Source organism: Heptranchias perlo, chromosome 38 (assembly GCF_035084215.1).
Source record: "Heptranchias perlo isolate sHepPer1 chromosome 38, sHepPer1.hap1, whole genome shotgun sequence".
Classification (NCBI taxonomy): domain Eukaryota; kingdom Metazoa; phylum Chordata; class Chondrichthyes; order Hexanchiformes; family Hexanchidae; genus Heptranchias; species Heptranchias perlo.
The window spans coordinates 15722737-15747212 of record NC_090362.1 but is presented as its reverse complement, the minus strand read 5'-3'; the positions used below and the strand labels follow the sequence as shown (position 1 = coordinate 15747212).

Sequence of the window (24476 nt, the reverse complement as noted above, 5' to 3'; positions counted from 1 at the left end):
TGCACTGAAAGATGGTGGTGTATCTGGTGCTAAAACGAGTCTTAAAAGAAAAAAGCACAAACAAATTTGCATTCATACAGCACCTTTCACAACTTTGGGATGTCTCAAAGTGCTTCACAATCGATTAAGTACTTTGAGGGTAGTCACTGTTGTAATGTAGGAAGATGCAACTGCCAATTTGCACTCAAGGTACAACAAACAGCAATGAGATCAGTGACTAGTTAATCTGTTTCAGTGATGTTGCCGGAGGGATAAATGTTGGTCAGGACACCAGGAGAACTCCCCTGCTCTTCTTTGAATAGTAGGGACCACCTGAGGGGTCAGACGGGGCCTCAGTTTAATGTCTTATCCTATAGGCATCATCACTGACAGTACAGCACTCCCTCAGTACCATACCGAAATGTCAGCCTGGATTATGTGCTCAAGTCTCTGGGGCGGAGTTTGAACCCATGACCTTCTGACTCAGATGAGAATGATACCACTACTGAGCCAAAGGTGACACTTGAGAACACAGTGCTAGGAGTACATGGTTGAGGATTGAAAGTACTTGCTACAACTTTGGGGAAGGGACTGGGAAGAGACTATATTTTCATAAGGTTACTTTTAACTGATTCTTTGCAAAGTAACTGAAGGAGGAGAAAAACTGAAAATGCACAGCCAGTCAACTAACATCTGAAAAGAGGAAAGAAACACTTCGGGCAGGGCCTGGATTCCAATGAAGCGTCTTATCCAAAATGTTAACTCATCTTCCTCTTTCAAATGCAGTCAGAAAGCTGCAAAACACCACTGCACTGTGACAGCCTTATTCTTTCTACCATTCAGCTCCCTTGTTTTGGCAATGTTAAATTCTGGCTCTTTTCACTGAACTAAGCCTGGCCAGTTGCATATAATGGTATTCGCTGCCATGGAAACAGTGGGATTCCTCCACAAATACTGCTGGCTGAAGCCACTTATAAAATCAGATTTACCCAATCCATCTCAAATCCTACAAAATAAAATGGAAAAAATTCTCTATTTTGTCATAAAATGATGAACTGAAACTTTCACAGTCCAAATACACAATGAGGGAAGATTTCCTCTGTGTAACAAAATCATAAACCAGTTCTTCATAAATGGCTTTATGATTTTATTATAGATAGTGCAGAGGAATACTTCCCCCAATATGGTTATTTTTAAATAATGCATCTAGTTTAATTCCTGCAGTTTGTTTCTTTGGTTGCAGAATTTGGTGGAGGCTCAAGTCGATACTATTAATCTCCCAATAAGAATTTTTTGTGCCCCATTGGACCTGCTGGTAGAGATAAGTTTTCATTCCACTACATAATTAACAGAAAGCTGCATCATGTTAATATCTGCATGAAAATTTCTCGACCCGTTAATAGTTTTGCAGAATATTTTAGTTTTAGCTTTTAACCAAGTGCAAGTGCTTAAAAAAAAATACATATTTTAAAAACCTCTACGCTCTCTTCATAACGGGTCAAAGCTGTTTTTTAGTACATTTCCAACTAAGTGCGTTAAAGGGTTCAAGTAAGTAGAAAGCAACTTTCACTGTGTGGAAGATTCGGTGCACCGTTTATATTGTACATTGTTATGTCTGAGCTCATGTGACAGATCTCTAAATTCAATCCATTTTAAATATAAAAACTGGAAGCACTACTTAAATAGCAAGGACATCAGATGTAGAATTCACACAAAATCATTATACGGTAAAGAGATCACGCATTAATAATGCAACAACATTTGGAATGCAAATGTAGTCACACGAAATAGGAGACCGCAAGAAACAGTAAATAAACACACTAATTATGAACTACATTATTAAACAGGAGGGAGGGGGAAAAATATTTAACCCCTGGTCAAAAATTGCTTTGGTTTAAAAAGATTTTGTTGGCTCTCGATACCTCAGTACCACAAGAAGTAAAAACACTTCACCTGCAAAATAATAGATCTGGAACTCGCTCCCCCAAAAGGCTGTTGAGGCTGGGTCAACTGAAATCTTCAAGGCTAAGATCGATAGATTTTTGTTAGGTAAGGGTATCAAGGGATATGAAACAAAGGCGGGGAAATGGAGTTGAAGTACAGATCAGTCATGATCTAATTGAGAGGCTGACTGGCCTATTCTTGTTCCTATGTTACATTACAGTTTTAAGTTTTATCAAATACAAAAACTGTAACTTAGATAGCATTTGATAGCCACCTGCATTCAAACTGCCCTTGCAGATTAGGATTTATCTTATGCAGCAACAGTAGGTGAAGACAAGGGAAGGATTGAGCTTCTGCAGATCACTGTGTTAGTGACTAGTCCTCAGTACGACAGTTTAACAAGACAGAAAATGGATCATAAGGAGAGATAAATATATTTAACCCAATAAATGGTATCAGGATTTTCACAATCCACAAATGCAAACTAGTCCAAAATCAAGGCAATTTCTTAAAAACCACAGCGCAAACGGAGGACTGGAAGTAAAAGGCTGGTCATTAGGCACAACAAAAGCATTTTGTAACAATCATAAAATGATACAGAACAGAAGGAGGCCATTCGGCCCATCCTGCCTATGTCGGCTCCTTGAAACAATTAGCTCCCACTCCCCTGCCCTTTCTCCATAGCCTAGCAAATCTTTCCCCTTCCAATTCTCTTTTGAAAGTTATTATTGAATCGGCTTCCACCACCCTTTCAGGCAGTGCATTCCAGATCATCATAACTTGCTGCACTAAAAAAAATTCTCCCCATCTCGCCTTCATAAGTGAAGACAGTGACTTCATCTGTGAAAACAGATACAAATATTTTGTATCTGTCTTCACAATAGAAGACACAAAATGCATACCAGAAAGAGTGGAGAACCAAGGGGCTAATGAGAGTGAGGAACTTAAAGTAATTAGTATCAGTAGAGAAAAAATACTGGAGAAACTAAAGGGACAAAAAGCTGATAAATCCCCTACATCCTAGGGTTCTAAAAGAGGTGGCTGCAGAGATAGTGGATGCATTGGTTATGATTTTCCAAAATTCCCTCGATTCTAGAACGGTCCCAGCAGATTGGAAAGTAGCAAATATAACCACGCTATTCAAGAAAAGAGAGAGAGAGAAAACAGGGAACTACAGGCCAGTTAGCCTGACATCAGTGGTCGGGAAAATGCTGGAATTCATTATTAAGGAAGTGGTAACAGCGCATTTAGAAAATCATAACATGATTAGACAGAATCAACATGGTTTTATGAAAGGAAAATCATGTCTGACAAATTTATTGGAGTTTTTTGGGGATGTAACTAGCAGGGTAGATAAAGGGGAGCCAGTGGATGTAGTACATTTGGATTTTCAAAAGGCATTCAATAAGGTGCCACATAAAAGGTTGTTACGCAAGATAAGGGCTCACATGGGGTTGGGCTTAATATATTAGCCTGGATAGAGGATTGGTTAACGAACAGAAAAGAGAGAGTAGGGATAAACGGGTCATTTTCAGGTTGGCGGGCTGTAAATAGTGGGGTACCGATGAAGGATCAGAGCTTGGGCCTCAGCTATTTATAATCTATATTAAAGACTTAGCTGAAGGGACCGAGTGTAATGTGTCCAAGTTTGCTGACGATAAAAAGGTAGGTGGGAAAGTAAGCTGTGAGGAGAACACAAAGAGTCTCCAAAGGGATATAGGCAGATTAGGTGAGTGGGCAAGAAGGGGTCGGCCATTTAAGACTGAGATGAGGAAGAATTTCTTCATTCAGAGGGTTGTGAATCTTTGGAATTCTCTACCCCAGAGGGCTGTGGATGCTGAGTCGTTTAATATGTTCAAGGCTGAGATAGATAGATTTTTGGACTCTAGTATTCTCTTAGAATCAAGGGATATGGGGATCGGGCGGGAAAGTGGAGTTGAGGTCGAAGATCAGCCATGATCTTATTGAATGGTGGAGCAGGCACGAGAGGCCGAATGGCCTACACCTGCTCTTATTTCTTATGTTCATAAACAGAATGAAAAATTGCTCTGTGCAAAATTAGCAGCAACAGGTGGACATGAAATTCTGGTTTCTTTTTTAGCCACGGCGAACAAAGAAATTTCATAACAGCACATCAACTTGTTTGTACATAAATGTCGTCAAGTGTAATATCACCTCAGAAGTGAATAAGAACAATTCCAACATGAAATAAAAATAATTAACAACTTGGTTTTCGTTCCTCCCATTTCTGAAAATTTTTGACGAGCTTTGATCATCACTGGGGAAATGGCCGGGATAATATATTGAGCCCCACAGTGCAAGGGAGCTGAATTATTCAGAGTTGAAATAACAGGCCATGCTGCTATATCTGCTTTACACCATTAAAATCAGCAGTTCCTCCCTGCTGGGATCTCAATTAGGTCATCAGTTTAAGCAAAAATGTTCAATAAATAAAATCTTCGGGAAAAAAACAAAGTCTGATTTTAAGGCTAATTTTTAAAGTTATTTTTACTGTTCGATCTGTAGTAAGAGTTTTAAAAAAAAAATACATTCAATCTCAGGATGTGGGTGTGGCTGGCAAGGCTGGCATTTATTGCCCATTCTTAGTTGCCCTTGAGGGCTTTCTTCATGAACTGCTGCAGTCTACATGGTTTGATACAACTGAGTGCCTTGCTAGGCCACTCCATAGGGCAATTAAGAGTCAACCACGTTGGTGTAGGACTGAAGTCACTTAAAGGCCAGACTGGGTAAGGGCGGCAGGTTTCCTTCCCTAAAGGACATTAGTGAACCAGTTGGGTTTTTACAACAATCAGACAGTTTCATGGACACTTTTTACTGATACCAGCTTCTTATTTCCAGATTTTTTTTTTTTAAAAACTGAATTCAAATTCTGAAACTGCCATGATGGGATTTCAACTCTCATTCTCTGGACTTTTTTTAATTTTTTTTAATTTTTTATTCGTTCACGGGATGTGGGCGTCGCTGGCAAGGCCGGCATTTATTGCCCATCCCTAATTGCCCTCGAGAAGGTGGTGGTGAGCCGCCTTCTTGAACCGCTGCAGTCCGTGTGGTGACGGTTCTCCCACAGTGCTGTTAGGAAGGGAGTTCCAGGATTTTGACCAGTAACATAACTGTTACACTGCGGGCCCCTAACCAGTGACAAGACACAGCCCCAAACCAGTGACAAGACACAGCCCCCCTTTTGAACGTGCCAGCCTAGAACGGCTATTAAAAGTGCACAAGTTCTGTTTAAAATACCTTGCTGTCCTTCATTCCTGCCAGGTGCTGTATTGCTCCCGAAATTCCAACAGCAATATAGAGCTCCTAAAAATTTTAAAAATGAAAGAAAATATTTGTTATAGAGTAAAATACAAAGCAAGTGTCAGAGACATCAACTCTTGTTCTTTACATAGAACCACAGAAAAGATACAGCACAGAAGGGGGCCATTCGGCCCATCGTGTCCGCGCCAGCTCGAAGAACAACCAGGTGCCCATTCTAATCCCACCGTCCAGCACCCGGTCCGTAGCCCTGCAGCTTACAGCACTTTAGGTGCAGATCCAGGTACTTTTTAAAGAAGAGTTGAGGGTCCTTGCCTCTACCACCAATTCGGGCAGCGAATTCCATACACCCACCACCCTCTGGATAAAAAAGTTTTCCTCATGTCCCCTCTAATCCTTCTGCCAATCAGCTTAAATCTATGTTCTCTAGTTCTTAAACTCTCCACTAGGGGAAACAGGTACTTCCTGTCTACTCTATCTAGGCCCCTCATAATTTTGTACACCTCAATCAAGTCTCCCCTCAGCCACCTCTGCTCCAAGGAAAACAACCCCAGCCTATCCAATCTCTTTCTATAATCACTATGTATAGGATATAGGTTTTACATCACAGAACAGGTTACCCGGGATCTTTGCACTCTGGCCTCTTCGCATCCTCGATTTCCTTCGCTCCACCATTGGCGGCTGTGCCTTCAGCTGCCTAGGCCCTGAGCTCTGGAATTCCTTCCCTAAACCTCTCCACCTCTCTCTCCTCCTTTAAGACGCTCCTTAAAACCCACCATCTGTCTTAATATCTCCTTATGTGGCTCAGCGTCAAATTTTATCTGATAACGCTCCTGTGAAGTGCCTTGGGATGTTTTACTATGTTAAAGGTGCTATATAAATGCAAACTGTTGTTAAATGATTTCCTATCTTGTCAATCAAATTTGAGTTTCAAACAGTTATTAAAATCCACCAATAATTTCAGTATCTACCCGTCAACTTGCCTTCTCAGTGAAACTGCACAAAGCTAAAAGTACTTTACACAAAATAGAGCAGCTTTCCAATAATGGCAAAAAAAAAATACTGCTTTAAAAAAATTACAAAGTTCAGACTTGCATTGCCTTAGTCAACAGAATGGGATATTTAAATCAGGTGTAGAGGTCTCAGTATTCACATAATGTCTCACCCCTTGGACTTTTAAAGTTAAATGGTTTTGTTTGGAGACCAAGGTAAATGAAAATTTTCTACTGAACGTGCATGAGAATTCTGGCCCAAATATCACAAACATCAACTCTAAAGACATAGAATTTCAGTTAAGAATACAAGATGTAATGCTTATAAATATAGAAAAGAAATGTTAGGGTTTGCTGACTTAACAGGAGCTTTGTTAAACCACATATTAATTCATAGAATTACAGAATCATATAGCACAGAAGGAGGCCATTAGTTCCACCGTGCCTGTGCCGGGAAGAGCTACCAATTAGTCTCACTCCCCCGCTCTTTCCCCATAGCCCTGCAAATTTTTGCTTCTTAAAAAAAAAATCGAGATCCAATTCCCTTCTAAAAGTCACTATTGAATCAGGCAGTGCATTCCAGATCATCATAACTCGATGAGTAAAAACAAATTCTCATCCACAACCCACCCCCACCCTGGCTTTCTTGTTAATTATTTTAAATCTGTGTCCTTTGGTTACTGACTCTCCTGCCAGTGGCAACAGTTTCTCCCTATCTACTCTAGAAAAAACCCTCAGAACAAACATCATTAAGTGCACCACATGGCACTTCTCTGCTGAGGTCATCATATTCCACTGTAAAAAATAAACTTAAAATGAAGCAAACAGCAAGCAAGGCTTATGCTCTGAAATGGACTGTAAAGGATAAAGACAAGTTATTTGAGCAGGCTTTGGAACAATTCAAAGTAGGATCTGGAGTTGATAATGTAATGAAATTAGAATTTTGCATCAATAATGAAATACATAATGCAGAAAATCTTGTTCTAATCAGGTGTATAAAACTTTCTTATTCTGCATTTTCCCCCTTAAAAAAGTGTCCAAAATAATAAATGGAAATAGTCAAAACAATTAGATTATGTTAAGTTCTTTTAAATTAAAAGTAAACATACTGTGGTCTACATAACAAATCTGTCCAATTGGAAACAATGTCGCATTATCTGACAACCAGCTTATAACCATCAGAAAACATGCAGAGATACAAAAAATAAAATCCCATAGTAAACAGGTCTTCTGGCTTGTACAAGTACCCCTAATGTTTCATCTCTCCACTTTGTTTTAGATTCTCTTAGAACTGCTTGCTTGAAGATTCAGTGTTCCGTCTTCATCTATCCCTAGACACCCATCCTAGCTACTCCATTAAGTATCAATGTTCTGTGCTCCTCCAAAAGCTTAAGTGAGTTTATCCATTGAGTATCTGAGTCATTCAGACCAGCATGGTTGCAGATCAAGTCGCTGACTTGTGCCGAGTTGGCGAATCTTATTCTGAGCAGAGGGAGGGGGTGATAAAATTGGCCTCAGCAGTCCAGATTAGGGTGGGAAGGGGAATGGCCAGGGGTCCTGCTCGCTATCCAGCGACTCCTGCCGCAAGCACACGCACATGTGGACACTGGGATCAGGATTGGCCATGAGGCTGAATTCCCTGCCGACATTCTCGTGCATTATAATGGGTAAGGTACTGGAGGGAGCAGGTACCTGTGCAGCTGTGCCCCAGCAAGCGGTCGGTGTTGTCCTACTCCTTTTGTGGCTTGATCTCAAGTTTTATAGACATCATTCGTGTATAAGGGTAAACCAAAGAAACAATCCACTGAGTGTAGTACTAAATCACACAGGCCAGAAGGCTCAGTGTACAATTCCTGGTTTCAGATGGATAGCAGTAGTGCTGTTGCAATTGACTCAATACCCCAGGCAGCATATGGAGAGAAGGGGAGGGGGTGGGAAATAGAAAATACAGCCAGGGTGACGATCACTTTACAATGCCACCGATGAGAAGTACATATGGGTATTGCTTGAGGACAGGACAGGATTGGATTGGTCTGGTCTATGAAACTACTGGGCCCCCACCCCACCCTGCAGTCAAATAGCCTGCTGGCATTCACTGTCTTGGTTCATACATGAAAAGAGCCACCTCGGTGAGACGGCACATGACTGTGGATGAGTGAGTACCTTCAGGGGGTGAAGGGAAAATGGTAGAAATTTAGAGAAAGGGTAAGGAGACCTTTATTATACCTCCATTTCACAGACCTTGCCTTTTCTGTCATTCAGGACATTTCAGTAAATACCCATTTTCAACATACTCAGTTTGAACATAGGAACAGGAGTAGGCCATTTAGCCCCTCAAGCCTGTTCCGCCATTCAATGAGATCATGGCTGATCTGTGACTTAACTCCATATACCCACCTTAACCCTAAATCCCTTAATACCTTTGGTTAGCAAAAATCTATCAATCTCAGATTTAAAATTAACAATTGAGCTAGCACGACTGCCGTTTGCGGAAGAGAGTTCCAAACTTCCACTACCCTTTGCGTGTAGAAGTGTTTCCTAACTTCACTCCTGAAAACCCTGGCTCTAATTTTTAGGCGATGTCCCCTATGTTCCATAAGGATTCTTACATTTGCCATGTGTAGAGTTATTGAGAACTATGAAACACAATCAGAAATGGGTCACTTTAGAAGGCAGATGCAAAGGTCAGCCATCCACACTTGTTTTAATTTGCAACTATCTAATCACAAATACCTTAAATCCCACATGAACTGGACAATTTAAACTTAGCAGATTACATTGCAAACCAGATACTTTATATATTGTTATAGGAAGATCAAATAAGTTTTGTTAATCATTACTTTAGACTTGTGATTTAATTATACGATAGTACAGGAGTGCCTAGGGGGGCCTTACAGCAACTACATGAACACGCAGAGTTGTGAGGGAAGTTACTGCAAGTACGTTTTTATTCAAACTTCAGCTTGATCATATTGTAAACACACAAACTATAGAAGCAAAAAAAGGTCAAACTACCCAGTAGGAAAGCCAGTTAGTAAAGCATGTAACTCAAACTGGAAGACCCCACCATTTCAGCTGCATGACTACTTGCCAATCAAGGCTACCAGTCTATGCTTTGGGAGTTTCCTCACTTGAGCCAGGCTATCAAGTGAAGGCCAATGAAACCAAGGCTATATAGAAATCTGTTAGAGCACTAACCAGTCCTGGGTAGCAGAATGATGCGCAATACTGAAAAGCACTTTTTGGGGGAGGGAGGAGTAGACGGGGAAGGCAAGATGGGGGAACGAGGTGTTCCCAGCACCAGTGTACAGTAAGGCCCCAAAGCCTGTAGTGCTATTTAGCATATTACATTAGCGTATATGCAGAGAATATAATGCATTCGTTGATTCTATGTTGGTTGGCAAAGTAGGTCATAATAGCCATTTAGTTGAAAATGATTATCCCACCAGTGGCATCAGAATTCTCCAAAGGTGTTACCTCAATTTTCTTTTTACTCTATTAGGACAACCTGAGCGCTAAATTGGACCACGCTGCGCCCGTTGTTTCGGCGCTACACAGCCTCTTCAGCGTGACTTGCGCGAGACGCCATCTTGGTATAGGAGTTAGCGCATGTGCAAATACTGAATGCTGGAAGCATGTAGTGAGGAGAAAATGGATACAATCATTGTGCAAAGCTGATTTAAAGTGATAGACACCATTTTAGCACTTAACGCTCAACTCAACGCACAGTCTTAACCACAACCATCCAAACGTGTCTTAGAGTGCCTGGAGGACCCCCACCAGCGTTATTTAAAGGGACCATGTAAGGATATACAGGTTAGTGGCTGGATTATTGCTTCTGACTGCCGAGACATTTGTAACTGTTTCTGGAGGTCTCCTAGACTTGAATATTAGGCCTATTAGGATATAGCCTAACATTTAGAGCACGGACGTGCAGGAGCGAAGTTAGGAAACACTTCTACACGCAAAGGGTGGGAGATGTTTGGAACGCTCATCTGCAAACGGCAGTTGATGCTAACTCAATTGTGAATTCTAAATCTGAGATTGATAGATTTCTGTGAACCGAGGGTATTAAGGGATATGGGGCTAAGGCGGGTATATGGAGTTAGGTCACAGGTCCGCCATAATCTCACTGAATGGCAGAACAGGCTCGAGGGGCTAAATGCTACTGCCACTTACTGCCTCCTGATATGTGCCACCTTCTCCTGCAAGAAAGTAGGACGTGTGTCGGGGTGATGTGCCTGTCATGGTTGAATAGCTGCCGGTGTGTGTGGCCTGTGAGTTGTGGGTGGGCGGCTTGCAACAGTGGTAATGTGTAAGGGTGAAAAGAAGCATCCGATTGGAAGAATTGAGTACTGATGGAAAGAGTTTGTTGGTACTTGGGTGATGGGGGTGTAGTGCGTGGAGCAATGGATGCAGCTAGTGTTGTAGTTGGTAGGAGACGCCACTTGACAGTTGACCTCACTCACCTTGACCACTCGTGTCAAAGCACTGAACTGCTTCCTGCACTGCATCCATGTTCATGATGCTGTGCACCTGGCATTAACTTTGTCCCCCGCTGCCTCCCACTGTCTTTTGGGCACATGTCTGGAGGGCCTCTTGCGCCCGCCCCCGCTGCGGATATAGGATGTCCCTCCGTCTGTCCTCTCCTTTCACCAAGGCCTCTAGTGCACCAGCAAAGAACCTTGGTTCATGCACTCTCGCAGGCCTGGTACAAACTCAGATCGGCAGATTGGTGAGGTCAGGCATGCAGATTGGAGAATGTGGGATTTAGTAGTGCGCAACCTTTATTCAATGTTTTAACATAACTCATCAGTTTGTAAACATAGGGATGGGAGTTCCATCTGTGTTTTGCATGTGCGATGACTGATCTCTGTTCAGACTCCGTGCGGACAGCAGACAGTTACTTTCAGCAAAGAACAGGTACCAGCCACCTTTAAGAGATTTTTAAGGAACAGCCAGCCTTTAAGAGATTGGGGCTCCCCCTGCTGGTGGAAAGTGCAAATTGCATTGAATCCTCCTGACAATGCTGATTCGGAACGCTGCTTGAAGGTACGTCCTCAGGCCGCACGAAAGTCTCATCCAGCCTGCGCAGGGACCATTGGGTGCGGGGTAATAGCAGATTGCGCTACCCGCGCCCAATCACAGGCCCTATCCAATTTTTTTTTCCCCTCCCCATTTCCAAACTTCACCATTGTTGGTTCGGTTATTATGAGAGTTGTAACAAGGCAGATGTTTTACGGTCTGTGTGCTACATGTGCAGGCAAGATTCGAGGCATTTATTTATTACAAGCACATTCCCAGGCAAACACACTATTTTTATATTCCAGAATCACATTGAAAGAAAGCTCAAAGTACCATATGAAGCTTAGTAGCCAGTCCTTTCATGTAAAAAAGGACAAAATGGCAAGGATAAAGAGATTTAAAAAAAAAGAGATGTACTTTAGTCAATCTGTCCAAGCTACTGTTTACATGAAACATGATACATTGAACATATGCTTTGGTAGATAGGGTGGGGTGTGGAAGACATACATGGTGACACATGATAATTAATGTAGACTCAAAGGCTATACACCAGCTACCTCCCTTTATGATGACTTTAAATAAAGATGGTCTTTTAACACGAGAAACATTAAATCGACTTCCTAAAGAGCTCTTTTATGACTATTTACATGGGAGTGCTTCTGTCCCTTACCGTATCATAAAAGAACTGTCACTAAGACAATTGTTGTGATTCACAATTCAAATTTACCTTCCACAAGGGAAGTTTTCCCAAAATTTTACTAAACGATACGGGAGAGGATAGGCCAACTTCTGAATCGGAGAATTAGAGAGCGAAAAAAAAGAAAATTGAGTTAAACGCATCAAAGTATCATAATACTAAGTTGCACTAATAAGCTTTCTATTGTTGTTTGAACAAGTTGTTAGACATATTTATATTCAGTTAGATGAAAGTAGATGGAGAATATTGAGCGCGAGCCACGCCAGATCAGCACTTATCCCTTCTTATTCTTAAGAAGATTTTCTCCAGCTTTGATCAGAGAGGCCATGTAATTACCCTTAAGATGAGCGCTATGGGTGTCTGCTGGAGTGAGAGGCCCCGCACTAGTTTCCTTCTGGCCTCCAGGGAGCAGCACATCAATTGCTCTCAGCTAAATGCACTCGCACATGAATATTTCAGTACGATTTAATGTTTCTGCTCAAATCCCACAGGAGCAGAGCATCAATTTGTGAACAGAGCTCTCGTAGAGTTAAAAGCTCGACCAGATATTGCAGCATCAAAAAGTCTGTCAATCTGGTGGGGATGTTTTTTTAAAACCAGGAGGCAGTGGAGGAGCTAGCCATTCACAGTCCCAGCTGCGTACAAATACACACTCAGAAGTTTGCAGCGGAACAACTCCTGGGCACGACTGAGTAATTTTATTTTTAATAAAAACATAACGCAGACAGCAAAACGATTTGCCAAGCTTGGCCAGTAACCCCAAAGCTACCTGCACTTGCCAGCGATTCCACTTTCTTTATTCAACTGTTCACAGTACCACACACACGCCCTACTGTCCTGTGAATGAAAGACCCAAAAGTGTTGCAAAAACTAACATGGCCCTCCAATGAGCACTTCTTCAGGTGTTAGAACGCAAGCAACTTACTAGTTACTCAGGCTGGAGTAAAAACGTTAACTTAATCAGACATGTTCACACTTTGTGGAGGCATGGCAATACATAAACCAGTGCACTGTGCCACACTCACTTACATTTACAGTCCACCATGCTCTATGTTTTATTAAGCCACACAATGCAGAAAGTTCAATGTGAAACTCCAATTTGCGCACAGCAAGCTCCCACTTGGATCTCAAATACCCAAAAGTACAAAAATGGGACTCATTTTAAAGGCTTGTATTAGTTAGATGAATTGCAATCACTTTATATGACCCTGAGGTATAAATTTCTGATGTTCTACTAATGTATTTATTGTTTAAGTTAACATGTTGGGGTGGGGGGGGGGTGGGAGAAGGGGGAAACTGGCATGTTGAAATCTGTAGTAGTTGTAGAAAGTGCGAATGGATTTTGTTGGCACTTTCTGCTTAAAGACAGCTTGTTCACAGAGTTGTGAGCTCTCAAATATTTGGGAGTGGGATGATGACAGAGGAAATATAGACTTCTGTCTGATGAAGAACCCTTAGCAGGAGTTCTTGGAAATGTTCAAGTCCTGGAGTGGAACTTGAGCCCACAAGCTGTGACACAGATGCAAGAATACTACGAACAGAGTCAAGCTGATACTATTTAACTAGGGCTGGAAAGTATAAGCAATTTCATCCTAATGTAGTGCAAAGGGTTTTGCGGTCTGGAAGTTCAAAAACACATTTTCAGAGAATCAATCACCACGGACAGATCTTAGCAACCATTAAAAAAAAGTTAGCGTTTCAAGTGGGACCCTTCAGCATTTCCGGCATATTCATTTTAGCCAGTGCAGTTCTAAGAATTTGTACATGACCAGAGGTCCCAGATGTAAAGACTGCGTCCTGAGATTCGATTTCTCAAGATTCAAAAGAAAACCTTGCATGCACAGGATGATGTAATTTCAGAGATGCAAGGGAGTGTTTTCTAATGTGCTATTATGCTGTCAGCAGAAGGTAAGTTACCATTGTCTTTATTCCTGTATATGCTTTAATTGTTAAAAAGGACTCTAAACAAGATCTTAAAAAGGTTTACTTTTTCTATAAGAGTCTATAATGATGTTTCTCAAGGTGCTAGGTCAAGCACTGGTCAGTCCGCCTATTCTTAGCAACACATTACATGCTATTCATTCTAAACAGCAATACATCCTATAAGCAGTGGTATCTAATTTAATCTATTGTTATGAAATATTACACAAGTAGTGGTTTAAAGTTGTAAGAATATTAGTGGATTTTATTATATGGGAAGCACTGTAACCATTGCTCAGTTACAGTAAATATAATGTCCATGGCTCCAATTAACAGTATACTGCAACACTTTCTAGAATTGATTCATATGCTATTGCTGCACTATTGCTTTAAAGGGAGTATATACCTTTGGGCACATTCCCATTGTTGGAGCAACATCTTTCACAGTGGTGGTGGCAAGGGACTCAAAGGAGCAAAATACACAAAAAAGTATGTAGTTAAAAAAAAACACCCATGAAAGTAGGTTGCTGAATATTTTTGTGAAGTTTTGCGCTCAAAGACTGGGATGCTAAAACTGCATATCAAGCATTTTGGCTGTGTTATAAAGCTGCTTCATCCAGACTTTCATGAGATTCAGCAAAACGCTAATCAATGAGGCTCAATTCTCAAGCATTAACCAATACACAGCTTGTAAAAAAAAAATTTCAATTGCTCTAGTTATGCCGCCAACTAAATGCAGTGTGAATGCACAAAGGAAAATGTGGTGGTACACTTTAAACAGGTAAACATTGTTCAAATCCATTCTCTTTTTTTAAATATGAGGACAGCAAGGAGGGGAAGGAGAACTTTAAATGCAATGCTGCCTAAATATGTTCCATTCTGATAAGATCAAATCCCACTTCCTACCAATTAGTATCCATGTGCAAGAGCATTTCCAGTCATTGTTATCCATCAGATCAACTGTACAAGATCAAATCCCCTTCTAGATCAATAAACTGATTTCTAACAAGCAGCGGTCTTTTAGGGTTAATCTGAGAGGGAAAGTTAAGCGACCCACCACAGAAAGTGTAGGTAGGGGTTGGAGGATGAGGAAGCCCTCTCACTTTGGAGTCAACTATATTTGTTTAATTAATCTCTTTTCATCCCACCAGGGGGCAAACAGTGAAAATATTCTGATTGATCAATGCAAAGATCGCCTTCCTATGATGAAATCATATATTTGGGAAGCCGCACACTCAACTAATTTGCATTTATTGAAAATAGAATGTTTCTCTTCACATGAACCAACCAGTGTAGATACCAGTGATGGCCAGAACATTAGCCACTAGCCACACGTGGCTAATTGGAAATCCAGATGTGGCTAATTAAATTTCTAATTATTAAATAAATGAGAAATAGACACCGTCGTGTGATCTAAATACTCATATTCGCAAAGCATATGCATGTGAACCGTAGCCTTTTAGTGCGTTTGTTGGTAAAATGGCATGGTGAAGAGCAGAGTTTGCGAGTATTTTTGGTTGTCGTGAGTGTTTTACTTCCTTGGTTACTGAATGTTTGACAATTCAGAAAAGGAAAAGGAAGCATTCACCTACAGTACATGCTCCCACTTCTGATTTGATATTAAGATAGCAGCATCACTGCCGTTTTTACATTGTTCTGGGATACAAGGATGTGATGGCCCCAGCCCTAGGGGAGACCATGGCACACCATTCCGGCTCAACAATGCAGGGGGTGTAACTCTATTGCACATTTAAGGGGAAGCTAAATAAGCACACGAGGGAGAAAGGAATAGAAGAATATGCTGATAGGGTTAGATAAAGTAGGGTGGGAAGAGGCTTGTGTGGAGCATAGACCAGTTGGGCCGAATGGCCCGTTTCTGTGCTGTAAATTCCATGTAATTCTAACTTCAATAGAGTTTAAAAAGTGCTTGGAGGTTAAGATGTTGGACCGTATAGGCACTTTGTAAACTTAAGCAGCACTTATTGAATGGTCTGAGAAAGGAGGAGTCTCTCAATACGTTTCCAGCGGGGCGAGGAAGCCTATGTATCAACTATCCTTCATGATTTTGAACACCTCTAGCAAATCTCCCCTTAACCTTCTCTGCTCTAAGGAGAACAACCCAGTAAAGGACAACTGCTGGGTTTTCCTTTTAAAAAGAGCAGTGTAACAGAAGACATTTTATTAAAATAAACTGGCAACCCATTCTGTGGACTAATTCAACTCATGAACTACAATCGTATGGGGCTTTACCTCACTTTGCTGGTTAAACACGTGGCATGCGTTGGGCTAGGCAAAGGGAAATCAACAGAATCATAGGGAAATTACACATACACAAAAAGTATATCCAGAGAGCAGCATAATTGCACTTATGCTATGCTTTGCGGAGCACTTCTGTGTTTAGAGGCCGTGTCTATTCTCAGGGCACATTATTTATGTGCACTTATGGGTCTCGCTAACCATTGAGAGCTTTAGCTGAGCTGCACAGAACATGTGCAGGTCTCTTTAGTCAAACTTTGTAATGTCCAACATCCTTTAATGGAAGCTTAAATGAAAGATTCAAAAAAAAAGCAGAGGCAGCAGAATGCTAAACAATTAACCCTTTTGAATGCATGCACCATTTTGCGACTAGTAGAAAAGGACCAGAATCTGCATTAAATGTTTCTTTTACACTAAAATGCAAACTGCTGCCATGAGCAACGTTACCAAGTACCAACAGTTATTGCATTAATGAAAATGGTACTAATCACCACAATATTACACATTGATAAACCCCCACCCAACTACATTATTTCCAGCATGGAATTCACTCTTTCACGATGCGTTGAAGTACTTTATATTGTTTGTCGTCAATTTAGAATAAATTTTGTTGTCATATCCCTCCAAAAATCTTCAAATCTAGCGGTCTAGCAAACAAAAATGCAATTATTTTGTTTCTGAACTCATTGCAAAATAAATGCTTCCATATTCTTTCCTGGCTGCCGATCACAACACATCAAGCAGCTGTGTTAAAAAAAAATCACATTATTTGAGCAATAATATTCAAATTCAATTTCTAAATTAAGGTAAATTGATCCTTTATCTCCAGGTTAACTATATACCTCAAATTGACTTGCAACACCCCAGTTCTCTCAATATCTAAGTTCCCTTGGTTTTGTCCATTTTTTAAAAGCCCAATTTTCCCATATTGTGCGCTCAACATCTCTTTTAAATGAACACAAAGAAAATTGAATCAATCAATCTCAATAAATAAAATGCAATAGAGCAAGAATCTGATTGTTCTACTCATTTTAAAAAAAATAGCTAGTATGGGAATCAAGGCTCAAATATTCAGGTTTGTGCACACCATGCTTTTGGGGATTAAATACCTATAATTAAAATTGTGATCAACATTCCAGTCTACAGCACAGAAACAGGCCATTCGGTCCAACAGGTCTATGCTCCACATAAGTCTTCTCCCACCCTACTTAATCTAACCCTATCAGCATATCCTTATATTCCTTTCTCCCTCATGTACTTATCTAGCTTCCCCTTAAATGCATCGATGCTATTCGCCTCAACTACTCTTTGTGGTAGCGAATTCCACATTCTTACTACTCTCTAGGTAAAGAAGTTTCTCCTGAATTGCCTATTGGATTTATTGGTGACTATCTTATCTTTATGGCCTTAGTTTTGGTTGCCTCCACAAGTGGAAACATCTTCTCTACGTCTGCCCTATCAAACCCTTTGATAATGTTAAAGACCTCTATCAGTTCACCCTACAGCCTTCTCTTTTCCAGAGAAGTGAGCTCCAGCCTGTTCAGCCTTTCCTGATAAGTATATCCTCAGTTCTGGTATCATCCTTGTGAATCTTTTTTTGCACTTTCTCCAGTGCCTCGAAATCCCTTTTATAATATGGAGACCAGAACTGTGCACAGTTCTCCAAGTGCGGTCTAATCGAGGTTCTGTACGTGTTTAACATAACATTAGTTTACATGCAGCATATATTTGGCAAACAGCAGGAAAAAAGGAAATCCAAATCTGGAAAAATATATTAGCACAGATATATAGAGCTGCTGCTTCATGTTTACATTTTGACAAGATTAGAAACTGCACAAAAACACCACGAAACAAAGAGGATTTCAAAGGAAGAACCCAGCCTGGTAGCCAATCTGTTAAATTTGAAAGAGTCTTTGATTCAAACTGGAAGCCTCATGACCCTGAATCCTGCATTAATGGAACCTCAGCATCCTAGTCATGCTTGGAGCACACTTGAGTGAAACATTTTACCATCAACCTTTAGGGAATTAAAATCCCAACTCAAAACACCCAAGCGCATATATGCACAATTTGCTTGTGCATTAAACTCTTTCCAGTGTGTACATTTATCATTAAATTAGCAACTGACGGCAGAATCCACACAACTAATTAGCTTTATACCCCCAAGGCAAATGCTTGATTTTGTATACACAGAAATTTGTTTAGCTCATTCCCTTAAATCATTCATGTTTAATTGTGTATGTTGGTTGCAAATAAATTTATAATTTAACATATTGAAGAAACACAAGTTAAAAATCAGTAAATGCTGCACAGCTATTGTAATGTTAATATAGAAAGATGTAAAACAGATACTGGAAAAACCTGGGTGATAGTATTAACTTAGCAATGACTAGGGACGACTAAATTAAGCAATCGTATTTAAGGCACGGTTTAAGTTACTTTTATACTGCCTGCATGGATCCTTGGAGAGCAATGCCCAAACTGAATCCAGGGATCACTGCATAACTGCTGTCACCTGTTTAGTTTACCCAATGTTGTCACTCCTTTCAAGTCCTGCCAGAAGTCAGAGAGCCACAAATCCCAGCGGCAAAAGGGAGGGAATCCACCAGCTTTATATTTAAGCACAAACCTGACAGCAGCTCGAGATCCACAAAGGGGTTGTTTCCTACACAAGTCAAGACTCCAGAGTTTATAGTGCCCTTTGTATCACAGAGTGTCTCTTAATGTGCAAGACTACGGGGAAAAGGGCAGGGGGTGTGGGACTAATTGGATAGCACTTTCAAAGAGCCGGCACAGGCACGATGGGTCGAATGGCCTCCTTCTGTGCTGTAAAACTTTATGATTCTACTTCCTTTGTATCGAATCACCATACCAACAGCTAAAATGGTTTACTGGATGGAGCAACTCTAGCCCAAGTACTGTACTTACCGGTGCTACAATCTTTCCAGTCTGTCCAACTTGCAAATCATTGGGTACAAATCCTGCATCCACTGCAGCTCGAGAAGCACCAACTGCGACAAATGTTAATAAATATTAACTAGGTATTTCATCGTGGACCTTGCAAAAGATTTTAAAACTGAGAACGGATGATTAAAATACATGCAAAATTCATTAGTCTCAAAAAAAATCTTTATAAATGACAAATCGAAGCTTAAAACTGTAGCAGCAACAACAAAACCACAACAACATAATTCAACAAAAACTAGATTTGAACTCAAAGCACACTAAAATTCAAAGTTCATTTTTAAAAAGCTGGCTTATTATTTTAGTGATATTAAATATTCAGGTTTGGTAGCATCCTCTTAAAAGTGTTAACTTTGGGCTCAAAGCATAACATGTATTACAGTATTCCTGTAACTCAGATGACTGAACATCTCAGCAATATTTTTTTAAATATAAACAAAAAAGTCAATTGCCCAATGGTGTCGCACATGGAGGAGTCAAGACGAAGCGTTATTTTCAGGTGAAACAGGATTAGAGAGCGGGTGATAATTGGATCAGAGTGTGCAGATATAATTCAGTCCCAGTTGTCAAGTCATACCTTCTATCCATGTGTATTTCCATTATAAATTCCTACGTCCACATTTATAATTGAAATTGTCCAAATTAGACATGCTGCGGTTATGCCTTCTCACCAGAGGTGGAGCTGCAGGACCTCTATTGGCAGGAGAATGTAATAAAATAGTGACAAATTTACACCAGTGGTTCCCGTTATAAATGTGGAAATAAGAGCGTATAATGGAAAGAATTGACAGACAGTATGCAGGGACACAAGATTTTTAATTCATTTTTAGCTAGATATATTAAATTAGATCATTTCCAAAACCAAAAACTAAGAAAAGGGGCAAGCCTCTTGGTGCAGCAATTTGCACTCCAATATCAGGTACCACCACAGGTCTCAGGCTGTGTTTACTACCAGAGGAAGTTACTCTTGTGCCCCCTTTTTCAGGCAAACTAAGTAGCCATGTTGGTACAGCCCTAGAAGCAGTCAGTGGCTCATCCTCTCAACCCAGGAGTGATGCAAAATACTGCTGCAAGAAGGGGACAATTAGTCTTCATCTAGGTATGACCAATAACTGTGATCAGGAGCACATCATAGAAGGGATTATCGGAGCATCACCCCAATTATATTTATTTCAATCGAGAGAAAAACAAGTGACAAACAAATATGGTACAACTTTGCCCCATAATTTCAAAATGTTCTATTTTGGATCATCAGCAACTACCATGAACAACAAATTACATTCACCTCACAAAATGAGAATGAAAGGACCATCAAACAAAGCACCTACCAGCAGCATGCAATTTATCCGCCAGGTCATACAACAACTTGAAGTTGTCTCCACTCTTCAGTCCACGGCCTAGTAAACATTAAAGCAATAATACTAACTATTTACAGTGAATATAAACAGTCTAAACTAACTGAGAATTGCTATTAGGTTTGCAATGGTGCAAGATGGACTAGCAACCCAGAGAGCATGAATTCAAATCTCACAACGGCAAGATTGAAAAAATTATTTTTGGGCAACACTGGCGAGGTGGCATTTATTGTCCACTCCTAGGTGTCCTGAGAGCATTAAGGATGAACTGCATAGCATGAGGCTGGAGTCATATACAGGCCAAACTGGATAGTGGTGATCATTTCTCTTCCCTGAAGGAGGTTACTGAACCAGTTTGGGGTTTCACATCAATCCAGCAGCTTTCACGGTAATTTTCTTTCTGGTGCTAGCCCATAAATTACTAGATTTATTGAATTCAGTTTCACAACTTTCCATAGTGAACACGTGACCTCTAGATGCTTGTCCAGAACCAGAACCAATAGGCTGAAATTCCCTTACCACTGTGAAACTGAATTCAGGTAATCTGGCAGTTTGTGGGCCAGTACAAACAATAATAATGACCGCGAAAGATATCGGATTGTCATAAAACCCAATTGATTCACCAATACCCTTTAGGGAAGGGAAACTGCCACCCCTGCCTAGTCAGACCTACAGATGACTCTCGTCCCACACTATGTGGTTGACTCTTAATCCCTATGAAGCGGCCTAGTAAGCCACTCAAGTTGTCAAAAGAATTAGAGATGGGCAGTAATTGTGGCCACAACAAATAAAAGAACACACAGTATATCACAACTGATAGAAATGAAAAACACATTTAACCCCAAAGAAATTTTGTGCCAAATTAATTTCAACCCAATTATTCACTGGTTATTTTGCACAGAAATTAATGAATGAAGAGCAGTAACAGTTATAGGTTATATTTAAATGCTCTCTTTTGTTCATATTCATTTCTTTAAATAAAATTGCTTTCCTGATAACACATCTTCATTCTCTGTGATTTGAGCCCGTACAAGAGTTAGTATCAAATCAATGACTCTCATTAGAAGCGGTCAATGCAAGAATTAAGAAACTGAAGTCAGGTAATAGGGGGCAGGGGGGGAAGCAGAAAAATCTACGATGACAGAAAAGACCAGCATCCAAGACAATGGCTTCCCAATTTTCATTGAGGTTTATAGATTGCAAAAGATCACTGTGGATTCGTTACAACTTGTAACACAAAACCAATGTTTGCTCTTGTACCTTTGTGTTACCAGAAACCCTGGACTGCATTTCAAGGTTGTAACTCACACTGACCCATCCTCTATTTGGGTAATAAATACAAATAATAAAGTTTAAAATATTAGGCACTACATCAGCTACTTACCCCCAGATATAACAATTTTGGCACTGGTCAGCTCTGGACGGTCACTTTTAGACAGACTTTGTCCAATCCACTCGGACAGACCAGCTCCAGATGGAGATGAAACTAACCACAAAAAAGAGTGAGACGACAAAGATAACTTTTAGAAAGGAGAGCAGTGGATGCATTATATATATCTTAAGAACTCATCTTTAAAGGAAAACTACTTTGTTGGGAAAAAATCTAGCCAAAGCATACAGAAGACAACTGTGATTTACCCAAAATAAACATTGTGCATTGATACAGTGCCTTTCATGTCCTTAGCACATCCTAAAGCTTTTTACAACCAATTAATTACTTTTGAAGTGTAGTCATTATTGTTGTGTAGGTAAACACAGCAGCCAATTTGCGCACAGCAAAATTCCACAAACAGCAAATGAGATAAATGCCCAGATAATGTGTTTTGTTGGTGTCGGTTGAGGGATTGCTGTTGGTCAGGAGAAATCCCTGGTCTTCTTCGAACAATGGCACGGGATCTTCTGAGTCCTCCTGAACAGGCAGGCATGGCCTCGGTTTAACATCTCCTCCAAAAAACCCAACCTCCAATGATGCAGCACTCCCTCAGTACTGCAGTAAAGTGTCAGCCCGGATTCTGTGCTCAAATCCTGGAGTGGGGTTTGTATCCACGACCTTCTGACTCGTAGGCGAGAGTGGCATCACTGAACCAAGCTGCTACTTAGAAGGGTATAATGGCAGAACAAGTAAATACTGCAATTGTTTTCTCCCAAATGCACTGATTTTCACCATATAAAAAAGGTTACCTGGTCATTCATCTTATTTGCAGTTTGTGAGACCTTGGCAATTGGCTGCTGAGCTTGCCCACATAACAGGTTTTGACAATGCATGTTCTCATTGCATGCATTTCATTTACAAATATCTATACAACTAAGGAATATTGTTGGCCCAGAAATTGCTGCAGCAGTGCATTTCGTGGCGAGCGCCGTGAATTTTTTTTACCTCACACTCCAGATCATATGATTTTTGCGCCGCAAATTGCTGGAAGTGCAAATTGATAAGGGAGAGGTCAACAGGGCATCTGGGACCTCCTGAACGTCGGGTCCAATGGTCTATCTCCTTAACCGATTAAATTTAAGGATAAAGAAACAGAGCGAATGACTGAGAAGGAAATAGGGTGAATTAGAGTCAAATTAGTTACAGAAAGAGAAATAAAGGAGAGGGAAAGAAAAAGTGTGGATTAAGAGAGCGAGAAAAAAGAAACAAAAGTAAAAATTAAAATTTTAAAATTTAAAAAATATCTAGGAACAACTGTACATCGTACCTGCGGGAGTGATACTCCACAGTTTCACTGTTCCCTTTCTGGGCCTCCAAGGTTGAGTGGCACATCAGGACCATAAATCAAGTCATTAACAGCATCCTTACGACACGAATTACCAGCCTTAAATGGCTGCGGCGAGACTGATTCGCATTAACGGCGCAAATCCAACAATTTTGTGATACATACTCACGGCAAGATGGTAATTCTTTCAGTTTTGGCGAGGCTAACGGCAGAGTGGTGCAAATCGAAACTCATGGTGTATTTCTTCTTCGCCACAAATTGCTGAGGGTTTTTTTTTTAACGCAGTAACAATGGCTGGCGTCGTGAACTCACTTATTTGTTCAGCAATTTCTGGACCATTGTTTAAACAAAATAATGGCAACGCTAATAGAAATCTAGAGTAACGCTGGCCAGGAAAACGATTTACTCCAACCTAAAAGGTAGGTTTGTGCCCAGAAAAAGTATGAGTACAGTTTAGAGTTTAGGAGCATTTACCTTCCTCGGAACTTGCATCTCCTCCATTCACAGAAGCAGCTTCGAAAGATGTGCCTCGTACGGAGAACACTTTCACTTCATCACCAGACTTGACAGTGCACAAAGCATTTCCTATGAAAAGCCAAGAATTAAGAATTGAAAAATTAAAAATCGACTGAACAAAAAACAAAATGCTCAGACTTCAAGGTGCCCCCTTTGCCGGCAAAGGCAGGATGGGCCGAATGGCCTACTACTGTGCTGTAATTTTCTATGACTCTATAAGGTGGACTTCTAAAACTCCCATTAACAGCTTTTTAATTACCACTAATCTGAAGCACAACTTTAGGAATGCATCGTTGGAAGAAACGGCTTCTCAATAGGATCGAGTCTACGTTCGAAACCCCGAACAGTACTGGACAATAATCGACTGTACAAGTTAAAAACAGGCCAGTCTAACCCACGAGGAAGTGACACAGATAAACATTTTTCTTTCCACAACCAGGTGACATGACTGCGTAACGCAGTAAGCAAAGCAACAGTGCCGTGCATTGTATCTGTTGGGTTAAAAGAGTAGCCACCTGTATGTATTAGTCACCGCACTTACAAAACTACTCAGAATTGTCCTCACCGTGCAGTGTCTTGGGACGTTTCATTGCATTAAAGACATTGCCGGTGGACGTTGTTGCAGTAAATGAGGTATGAAGCACATCAGCCTACTGTTAACAGCGGAAGTAAGTGCTGATAGCAGCTATCGTGTCCTATACAAGGTATCGCTACAATCAAAGGTAAATAAAAGATTCAGTGTAACAGATGGAAGGAATGCAGCAATATAACCTCAAGCAGATGTTTCTTTGGTTCCATGCCAGATTCCTTTCTATAATACACTCGAACACAA

General features: G+C 40.6%; 1 protein-coding gene across 1 annotated transcript in view; it reads right to left on the bottom strand.

Moving 5' to 3' along the window:
• The window catches only part of etfa (electron transfer flavoprotein subunit alpha), a 48931-nt gene that overhangs the window by 10111 nt on the left and 14344 nt on the right, over window positions 1-24476 (bottom strand). Inside the window, exons 6-10 of the mRNA XM_067973528.1 lie at window positions 23603-23713; window positions 21796-21897; window positions 20385-20453; window positions 19021-19103; window positions 5182-5247 (exon numbers count right to left, since the gene is read on the bottom strand). Coding sequence (XP_067829629.1) covers window positions 5182-5247; window positions 19021-19103; window positions 20385-20453; window positions 21796-21897; window positions 23603-23713 — 431 coding nt within the window. The remainder of the gene's footprint in view (window positions 1-5181; window positions 5248-19020; window positions 19104-20384; window positions 20454-21795; window positions 21898-23602; window positions 23714-24476) is intronic.